The 11,115-nt window shown below is 32.8% G+C and overlaps 1 protein-coding gene across 1 annotated transcript; it reads right to left on the bottom strand.

Annotated features, from left to right (window-relative positions):
• Window positions 1-9,521: 9,521 nt before the first annotated feature.
• On the bottom strand, window positions 9,522-10,893 carry LOC124921913 (caffeoyl-CoA O-methyltransferase 5-like). Its single transcript, XM_047462620.1, has 5 exons — window positions 10,807-10,893; window positions 10,611-10,690; window positions 10,373-10,517; window positions 10,168-10,299; window positions 9,522-9,971 (listed from the first exon to the last, which is right to left on the bottom strand). The coding sequence occupies exons 1-5, from the start codon at window positions 10,858-10,860 to the stop codon at window positions 9,672-9,674; spliced, it is 711 nt and encodes a 236-aa protein (XP_047318576.1). The 5' UTR covers window positions 10,861-10,893; the 3' UTR covers window positions 9,522-9,671.
• Window positions 10,894-11,115: the final 222 nt, after the last annotated feature.

Genomic DNA, 11,115 nt, shown 5'->3' with positions numbered 1-11,115 from the left:
GAGTTTTATAATTAACCCTCGGAATTAATCAATTGATCAAAACCGAAAGTTAATCATAAAACTTTCGGTAATGAAACATCAAAACCGAGAGTTTTGTGATTAACTCTCGGAAATAATTAATTGATCAAAACCGAAAGTTATTCATAAAACTTTCGGTAATGACCAATTAAAAAAAAAAACCCCGCGACTTTCTTTCTTTTTCTTTTTTTCTTTCTTTCTTTCTTTCTTCTCTCCCCGATTCATCTTCCGCGCTGCCCGATTCCCCCTTTGCGCCGCCCCGCTTCACTCTCCCCGACGCTCGATTGAAGACGACGCCGGATTGAAGACGACGCCGCCAACAGCCTGCCGCTTGAAGACCTCGACGACGATTGAAGAACTGATGAGCCGCCGCGCCGCTTGAAGAATCGCACTGCCGCCGCGCCCGATTGGATTCTTGCCGCTGCCGCCGATTGGAGAATCGCCCAGCCGCCGCCCCACCGCCCACCACCTGCATCAAAGGTCAGTTTGAGTTATATGTTTAGATTAAAATTATTTGTTGGTTAAATTTAGGATTTGATTTAGGTTAGTTGATATAATTTTAGGTTAGTTGATTTATATAGTTTGATTTATCTAATTTGTTAGATATGATGATTTTTTGGTTTGATTTGAGTTTGATTTAGGTTAGTTTTAGGTTTGATTTAGGTTAGTTTTAGGTTTGATTTAGGTTAGATTTTGGTTTGATGAATTTGATTTTAGGTTTGATTTGAGTTTAGTTTGATTTAGATTTGATTTCAGTTTTTATTTAGGTTTGATTTGAGTTTTATTTAGGTTTGATTTGAGTTTGGTATGAATGAATTTAATTTTAGGTTTGATTTGAGTTTGGTATGAATGGAATTGATTTTAGGTTTGATTTGAGTTTGGTATGAATGAATTTAATTTTAGGTTTGATTTGAGTTTGGTATGAATGGAATTGATTTTAGGTTTGATTTGAGATTGGATTGGTTTGAGTTTGATTTATGTTTGATTTGAGTTTGGTATGAATGAAATTGATTTTAGGTTTGATTTGAGATTGGATTGGTTTGAGTTTGATTTATGTTTGATTTGAGTTTGGTATGAATGAAATTGATTTTAGGTTTGATTTGAGATTGGATTGGTTTGAGTTTGATTTATGTTTGATTTGAGTTTGGTATGAATGAAATTGATTTTAGGTTTGATTTGAGATTGGATTGGTTTGAGTTTGATTTATGTTTGATTTGATATTGGTTTAATTTGAGTTTGATTTAGGTTTTATTTGGATTTTAGGTTAATTTTGATTAGTTAAAGTTCTTGTCATTAGGTTTGGATTAGGACCTTCATCCGCCCGCTGCCCGCCCGTCGATCTACATCCGCCGCTCTTCCTCGTCGCTCTTTTCTTTCAAGGTTAGTTTAATTTTTTATTTATGTTAAATTTAGGTTTATGTATGTTAGATTTAGGTTAGATTTTGTCAGAATTATGTTGGATTTTCATGTTAGATTTAGGTTAGATTTAATTTTGATTTATGTTAGGTTTGATTTATGTTATATTTGGTTAGATTTAGGTTTGTGAATTGATTTAGGTTTGAGTCATTTCTTGAATGAATTGATTATTATTGTTTGTTTAGGTGGAATTTTAGTTAGAAAATGTTAGATTTAGTTTAGATTTATGTTAGGTTTGTGAATCAATTGATTACTGTTGATTTAGGTTAGAGTCATTATTTGAATGATTTGATTATTATTGTTTGTTTAGGTGAAATTTTAGTTAGAAAATGTTAGATTTATGTTGAATTCTTTTGGAATAATGATAGATTAGGTAGCGATTATGTTACAATTATTTAAGCCTAATTAATTTAGACAAATTTAAGTAAATAATAATGCGGGTTGTTTTCCATTTTATTAGAAATATGGAAGTACCCGATAAAAACTGGATGACCTTACGTCGAGATCATCCAGATTACGAGGAAGGCGTTGACAAATTCCTCGAGTATGCTCTTAGGAATACATCCCGACAAACTGTGAAATGTCCCTGCGTGAAATGCTTGAACACGCCGTTTATGGAAATAGACGAAGTGAAGACGCACATCATCATTTATGGAATAAATGTTCATTATGAGTATTGGTATTTTCATGAAGAAAAGAGACGTACTACTCAAGTGGTTAATGACGATGTCGATGAAGATGTCGATGACTTCGATGATGATGATGATGACGATGATCAGTCGGAGGATGCCGTGCCGGAATTCAACGATGCGAGACCGGAGATGAATAATACAGTTAATGAAGAGGTCAACGAAGAACGTTATATGCACGAATTTATAAACGATATGTTCCCCAACGTTAATGACGTCCCAAGCAACGATGAACCAGTCGAAGATGCGCATAGATTTTATAAATTGCTTGATGATTGCAAGCGGCCATTGTATGAAGGTGCTCGAATAACGAAATCATCGGCACTACAGAAACTACTTCACATAAAAAATGTATGTCAATGGACGAATTCTTCGTTCGATATGTTGCTGCATCTGCTTAAAGACTACATATTACCGATTGACGCTCAATTGCCAAACTCATACTACGAAAGTAAAAAATTCATTACTGATATCGGGCTTAAATATGACAAGATAGACGCATGTAAGAACAACTGTATGCTATTTTGGAAGGACGACATAAATGAAGATTCTTGCAGAGTTTGCGGTCTTTCAAGATGGAAAGTCGACCAAACAAGTGGGACAGTTCGGGAGAAGCAAAACGGGAAATTCATTCCAAAAAAGGTGTTGAGATATTTTCCTTTAATACCAAGACTGCAAAGACTATACATGTCCTCAAAACGGCTCCAATGATGAGATGGCATAAAGAAGGAAGAGTTGATAGTGATACGTTGAGACATCCCGCTGATTCCTTAACTTGGAAGACGTTTGATGAAAATTATACAGATTTTGCTTCAGAATCTTGAAACGTAAGACTGGGTTTATCAAGCGATGGGTTTCAGCCATTTGCAAATGGGAAAAAATCATACAGTGTTTGGCCGGTTATTCTCGTTCCTTATAATGTGTCACCCACGACTTGCATGGATTCTAGCAATTTCATCTTATCTATGTTAATTCCGGGTCCAAAGAGTCCGGGAAATGCAATTGACATATTTCTCCAGCCATTGATCGAAGAGTTGCATGAACTGTGGCAAACAGGTGTGAAAACGTTTGATGCACACACCTCGCAATACTTTAACATGCGAGCGGCGTTGTTGTGGACCATTAACGACTTTCCCACATACGCGAATTTATCAGGCTGGAGTACGAAAGGTAAATTCGCTTGTCCTTGTTGTAACAACGACACGGTATCCCTTCGATTGGTTCATGGTTCCAAACAATGTTACTTGGGTCATAGACGTTTCCTTCCACCGAAGCACAAATACAGAAGGGATAAAGAGTCATTTGATGGTCGAACTGATTATAGAGATCCCCCTAGATTGTTAACGGGGCAAGAATGTTACGAGCAAGCACGAGACCTAGAAGACATGATTCTTAGTGCGGATCTGAGCAAGAGAACCAAGATATATCATGAAATGCGGGGAGACATAATTTGGATGTGATGCATATTGAGAAAAATATCTGTGATAGCGTGTTGGGAACAATAATGAATGTGAAAGAGAAGACTAAGGATGGTCCTAAAGCCCGTAAAGACTTAGAACTCTTAGGCATAAAATCATGGTTACATCCTATAAATGATGAAGGAGTTGTTCATTATCCAGAAACGCCTTTTACTTTGACATCCGAAAATAAAAAACGTCTTTGTAACTTCTTGAAAGATCTCAAGTTGCCCGATGGCTTTTGCTCAAATATCGGCGGTTGTGTAAATTTGGAAGAGAAAAAGATTTCGGGATTAAAGAGTCATGATTGTCACATTTTATTGGAATATCTTATTCCTTTAGCAACTCGTGGATTACTTCCAGATAATGTGTATGATGCGTTAGTAAATTTGTCTCGTTTCTTTCGGTTGTTGTGCTTCAAAGAGTTGATTCAAGAGGACCTCGAACAATTGTATATGGATATTACATTGACACTTTGCAAATTTGAAATGATTTTTCCGCCGTCAATCTTCGACATCATGATGCATCTCCCGGTTTACTTGTCATTTGAGGCTTTGCTTGGAGGACCTGTTCAGTATCGATGGATGTATCCGTTCGAACATTACATGGGTACAATGAAAAGATATTTGAGGAATAATAACCACCCCGAAGCCTCTATAAGCGAGAGCTATCTTGTTAATGAGAGTATTAGTTTATGTGTCAGGTATATGGAGGAACAAGAGCAAGAAAATGCACAACCTGAAATCTCGGGAATTTCAATATTTGCATCGTTGGAAGACCTACGGAAAAGTATACAACTTGGATTATATCGATCGAGTGACAGCTCATTCTTACATTTTGAAAAATTGTCCCGGAGTAGAACCTTTTTACATGTAAGATTCGATGTTGCTGTTACTAATTAACATTAAAGAGTATGCTATTTAATATTCGATCTATTTGCAGAGATTATAACAACGAGTCCAGTGGAGAAACGTTTGCCGCATATTTCAAGCATCGAGTGAGTAATTTATAAACCATATATCCTAACTCTTTTTATTCATTTTAACAACTTCATTTCGGATACATATATAGGTCGCCCATTTAGTAGAAATTAACGACATATCAAGAGACCTGAAGATCTTAGGAGAAGGTCCAAGTATGTACTCGTCTATGTATGTTTGGTGTAAGGTAAACGGATTCAAATTCTGTACAGAAAAACACGACGAAGGTTTGACAACTCAAAATAGTGGGGTGGTTGTTGAGGGGTACAACGGATCTGAAACTATGTCATACTACGGAGTTTTGACGGATATAATCGAAGTACAATATTATTCTCACAAACGAGTTGTTTTATTCAAGTGTAAGTGGTTTGATACACACTCGGGGGAACTAGGAGTGAAAGTGGATAAATATGGCTTCGTAAGTGTAAATGTAAACCGAATTTTGAAAACCCAGAGTCAAGACCCGTATATATTGGCAAGTCAAGCAAAACAAGTATTCTACGCCCCTGATATGTCAGCCCGACCCGGTTGGAAGATTGTGACAAAAATAAAACTGCGGTTTACAAACATATAGTTCAGATTAATTAATTAGGTAGATTTATGTTTTTAACTTTATATTCATTCTTATTACTACTTTATTTCAATTATTCACTCAATTTTATTAATTGTGTGAATTAAGAATGTCTGAAGGTCCTAAAACAACTTGGAAGAGTATGAGGAAGACATCCAAGAAATTGGATAAAAGCTACCAAAACCTACTTGCCCAATCCGAGTCCTTAAAGCTCCGAGGATCGTCTTCTAGAGACCAACCACCTATTGTTGTGGTCCTGATAGCTACTACGCCTCCCCGAACAGACGAGGCTGAAGACGATGATGAGCTCCAAGAGTTTATAGAGAGCACATTTGTTGATATGGTGGATAGCGATGAGGCAGTAGACGAGGGTCTCGAGGAGCATATCGAGGAGCAGGATGGCGAGGAGGAGCACGTGCAAGAGAAAATTGTAAGTGAATTGAATATGCCTAGTTTTTTATTAGAGAAATTATATTTTATTTGAATTGTGCAGGTTGAGATGGAGGAGGTTGTTAGTAACGAACCGGGAATATCAGATTTTGAATTGACGGAGAGGGTGTTCGGACAACAAAAACACGGGGTAGTGTTCGGAATGGGATCAGGCGTCCAGTCCACACACTTTCGTGAGGATCGTCGAAGTGGAAACAATTCACAGCGAAACAATGAGCGATTGTTAGAAGAGAATCAAATAATGAAGCTCAAGCTGGAGGAACTGGAGAAGAGGGATGAAGAAAGAAGGCGCAAAATGGAAGAAATGGAAGCGGAAAAGGAAGAAATGGTGACAAGAATGGAGAGGGAGAAGTTAGAGATGAACGCGAGAATGGAGAGGGAGAAGTTAGAGATGAACGCAAGAATGGAGAGAATCGAATTGTTTATGAGGCAACAACCACCTCCTCTCCCCACAAGCTAAGGTTGTTTCGATTATGAACATGTTTTCATTAGTAGTTGAATTTATAACAGATTGTTCGGAATATTAGTTTGGTTTTGCATTTTGTAATGTTAATGATCAATTAATGTGTTCGTTTAATGTATGTTGCATTTCTTTTATCATTGATATATTGATTTGGCTGAACAGGTTTTGGTTGCGAGCAAAATAATCCGCACGTTTTTAAAATTTACGGGAAAAAACCGAAAGTAATATTGAAATCTCTCGGTTTTTCTTCAAATGGAAAAACCGAGAGCTATTAGAAAACTCTCGGTTTTTACCCAAAGAGAATACCGAGAGTTATATGACAAACCCTCGGTTTTTACCCAAAAGAGGAAAACCGAGAGTTTTCATATAACTCTCGGTTTTCTTCACCATAGGAGAAAACCGAAAGTTATCTGTAAAACCCTCGGTTTTTCCACAAAGAGAAAAACCGAAAGTTATTTGTAAAACCCTCGGTTTTTCCACAAAGAGAAAAACCGAAAGTTATCTATAAAACCCTCGGTTTTTCCACAAAGAGAAAAACCGAAAGTTATCTGTAAAACCCTCGGTTTTTCCACAAAGAGAAAAACCGAAAGTTTTTTGTAAAACCCTCGGTTTTTCCACAAAGAGAAAAACCGAAAGTTATTGTAAAACCCTCGGTTTTTCCACAAAGAGAAAAACCGAAAGTTTTCATATAACTCTCGGTTTTACTCTAGGGTTTCTAAACCGAAAACTATACGATATCTCTCGGTAAATGCCCAATTGTTTTTAACGAGAGAGTCAATACCGAGGGATGGCGAGAGTTACTAAAACCTTCGGTAAAATGTCTATACTGAAAGTTATAGGGTCAAAACCGAGAGTTTTTACTCTCGGTTTTGACCCCTTTTTTACCAGTGATGATTGAATCAAATAAAGTTTGTCAAATTGATTGTTGATTTTTATCTTTGGTTAATGAAGTTTTTTTTGTATTTTTGTGTTACCAAATATGAAAACAATAAAAAATCTTATTCATTGACTTATTTAATCTTAAAATAGTAAAAACATATTTAATTTGTGTTGATATTTTTTCAATTGTGTTTGGATGTATTTTGTCTTAATTTGTTTATTTATTATTATTATTGTAAATTTTAATATTACTTTCTTTCTTAAAGGATGAAGAATTTTTTTCTAATTAGTTATTATTGTTTTGATAATTTTTAATTAAGATTTTATTAATTATTAATGATGTCATGATTTTTTAAATAATTACTGAGTACTTCTAGATAAAGTAAAAGAACAACATTCATATATCTACATTGAATGTTGTTGTAGCTCATATTAAGGTGAAGATGATAATTATGATTTCAATCTTAGGTCATTAGACCATCTCTAACCCTAAACTCATTCTCAAACCCAAAATGTAGTAAACGGTCAAACATTAATTTATCTTCAATCCAAAAACTCATTTTCAAACCCAAAAGAATATTATTAGAATATTCCTTTCTTACACTAACTTTTTAACCTTATTAATATTATTTATATATTTATCAACTTTACATATTTAACTTCAATCTTTTCTTATTCATTTAATAATATTAAAATAAAATTAAGTATATATTATCAATAATTCATAAACAACAAAATAATTCAATAATACATTTAAATAAACAAACATATTATATTAAAACAAACATTATTAATAAAAAAAACACTTGGTACACGTAAACATATAATAAATTTAATAATTTAATTATACTTTTAAAAAATATTATAATTTCATATCTTAAAATTAAAAAAATATAAGTTAAAGGATTAATTTATATTTATAAAAATTAAAAGTTATTAAAAAAAAAAGTTTAAGGGCCATTTTTGAAAAATGGCCAAAAATGGTGTAAATGAACCGTAATACTACATATATTGGGTTTTTTTTTTGGAGAGAGTGTCTATTCACATTTTGCGTTTGGGTTTGCCGGCCGGTTGGAACAAAATTTGGGTTTGCGTTTGGGTTTGCCGGCGGTTGGAGATGGTCTTAATAAAATAAACACAATATTAAAAGTGAGTTCTCAAACTAAATATGGTATTAAAAGTGAGTTCTCAAACTAAATATGGATGGTGCTTAATAATTTTTATATAATTGATTAATGGTTGTACAGTAAAAATTTGGTATTAAGATCTCAAGTTTAATTATTATTTTATTGTAGTTCACGTGTTCAATTGTAAAATCGAATGTGTTTGGATGAGTGTAATTGGAATTTGAATTGATATTGGTAGGGTAATTCTAATTTTAATTGTACAAAAATTTGTATTAAATTATAATTTAATTATTTTGTTTTAAATTATTTTAAAATTGTAATTCAATTCTAGTTCTTATGTTTGAAAAAAAAATATGTATTATCCATATTATTAAAATATTTGTTTGACACAACTTATTAGGATAGTTCAAATATTAAGAGTTTTTGTTCAAAAATCGATTCTCATTAAGATAAAAAATATATCGGTTCGACATTTTAACTTCCTCAATTTAAAAAAATAGAAGATCTGTTCGACATTTAACTTCTAAATTCGAAAAAAAATGTTAGTTCAAAATGTTAACTTACTAAATTTAATAAAAATATATTGGTTAGACATTTAACTTTCTAAATTCAAAAATAAAGTCGTTATAAATAATAATACTTATAGAGAAAAAATAATTGAAATCACACTACTAGTTTGAATTACATAAGAATTTTAATTCAAATTCCAATTCATAATCTTAAATACTCTGCCAAATTTAGGATCCAATTCCAATTTCATGGCTACTCAATACATACTGTAACTTATGTATGTCATTTTTAGGTATAACAAATTTTAATCTATTTCAGATTTTACCTTTATTGCAACAATCTAAAATCCATCGTCTAATTGTTATATCAATTAGATACAAGATGTCAATTTATGTTCATAGTATTAGATTAAGTTTTTAGAAAACTAAATTATTTGGCTTATATAATATTAGTTTGTGTGTCCCTCCATCATGAAAATCCTAATAGTTTTATTAACAAGGTGTATTAACATTGAAATATATCTTGAACATTACATCATGAGCATTTTAATTTTATATACTCATGTATTTGTGACAATATGATTTATCATTTTGATATAATTAATATTTATAGTTTCAACTTGTCTATTTTAACATACCTTTAATTTGTATGGAGAATGTAAATCAAAGGAGATTGTTTATCTTGAAATTCGACCATTGTTTTCAAGGAGTTAGATACATACAAATGATATAAATACTATTGTTATTTTAATGCGGATCTATGAAAAAAAAAATAGGTTATTTAGATATTAATCCACCTCATCAACATATTAGGAAATTCTCGAAGAGTTAAATACATACAAATGATATAAATACTATTGTTATTTTAATGTGGCTAAGCAAAACAATAATAATTATGTTATTTAGATATTAATTCACCTCATCAACATATTAGGAAATTCAAATAAGACATTGAACCAATTACTCCAAGGAAGCAAATTTTGTTTAGATCATTCAACATTAATTGCAATTTTACTTTTATTGAAAGAGTATTATTTGTTTCATTCAATCACACGAAAGATGAAGATCATGAAGTAGTACTCTCTTATCACTAGTTGGTTTCGATGCGATGATTAGATAGTGCGACGACATATAGTAATCCCATCGCTCACCGGAAGTTGACAAATTTCTATCCTCTTATCAGCAGCCAATGCCTTGTTGAACTCAACCATAAAATCACGATAAGGACGAATAAGATCATCCATTGGGAATGGAGCTTCGGGTGGCATAGCCACAGAAGCATGCCATAGAGTGTTATCATAACCGATCACCCCTCCAACTCTCACAAGCTCGATGAGTCTCTCATGGTAGTTAATGTAGTTATCCTTGTCGGCATCCACAAAAATGAAGTCAAACGTTGCATGATTCTTCTCCTACACATTATGTCCCAAATGAAGTCAAACGTTGCATGAAAATTTTGAAACAAATTGATTTTATATGTTAATCCAACAAAACTCACATACAATTTAATTTTGAATCATTTTATCTATGTCACATCTCGCTATAAATTGGGTATGCAAATGGATTCACCAAAAAATTTTTTTTATATTTTTAAAAGAAAAAACATACATCCGAGAACAATTGGTCAAGAATAGGAAGAGCTGGTCCTTCTTTGAACTCGATCTTGTGGGCAACACCCGCCTTTACAATTATGGGTAGACCTATTTCATAATTCTCCCGATTGATGTCCAATGCCAATATCTGTACAAGTAGTTGATTATTGTAATAAACAAAATATTTCTATATAATAAGAGAATTCAGGCGAAACAAAAACCTTTCCATCCTCGGGCAAGGCAAGGGCGGTGGCAAGTAGAGAATATCCGGTGAAAACACCGATTTCCATTGTGTTCTTAGCATTCATGAGCTTCAAAAGTATGCTCAAGAACTGTCCTTCATCAGCCGATACTGCCATATAGTTCCTACCATATTTTTTTTTATCAATATTATTATAAGTACCATTCAATGGTTAAAGTATTCTAAAACATTTAAAAAGCACGAGATAGAAAGCTCACATTGGATGATTTTCAGTCAAATGACGAAGTTGTTTTAAAGACTCGGGTTCCCTCGGATAAACACTTGTATCGAGAATGTACTGTGCATATTATAAATATTTATAAATCACTGGAATATAATATATATTGGTGACAATAATTGGTTATTTAATATTAAAACAAAGAACATAATATATATATAAATATATATATGAACCTGGTAAAGGGTATCATTGCACAAGAGACTCTTATGACCGAATACTTCAGCCATTTGAAAAATCTGGACAATGAATTAGAAGGTGTGTTTGAGAAGTGTGATGATGATCTGTATTTATAAGGACACTTTATTATTATTATTGATTTTGGGTTATAGGAAAGACTTTTCTATCCACTTGATTATTTTCGTATTTAATGCCAATAATAATGCAGCAAAATAGAAATAACTCTTCTTTCCACTTGATCATTTGATCGGTATTATTATAATGTTAATAATAATAATGCAGAAAAAAATAATAATAATAGTTAT

Source organism: Impatiens glandulifera, chromosome 1 (assembly GCF_907164915.1).
Source record: "Impatiens glandulifera chromosome 1, dImpGla2.1, whole genome shotgun sequence".
Classification (NCBI taxonomy): domain Eukaryota; kingdom Viridiplantae; phylum Streptophyta; class Magnoliopsida; order Ericales; family Balsaminaceae; genus Impatiens; species Impatiens glandulifera.
This window is presented reverse-complemented; position numbering and strand designations above follow the sequence as displayed.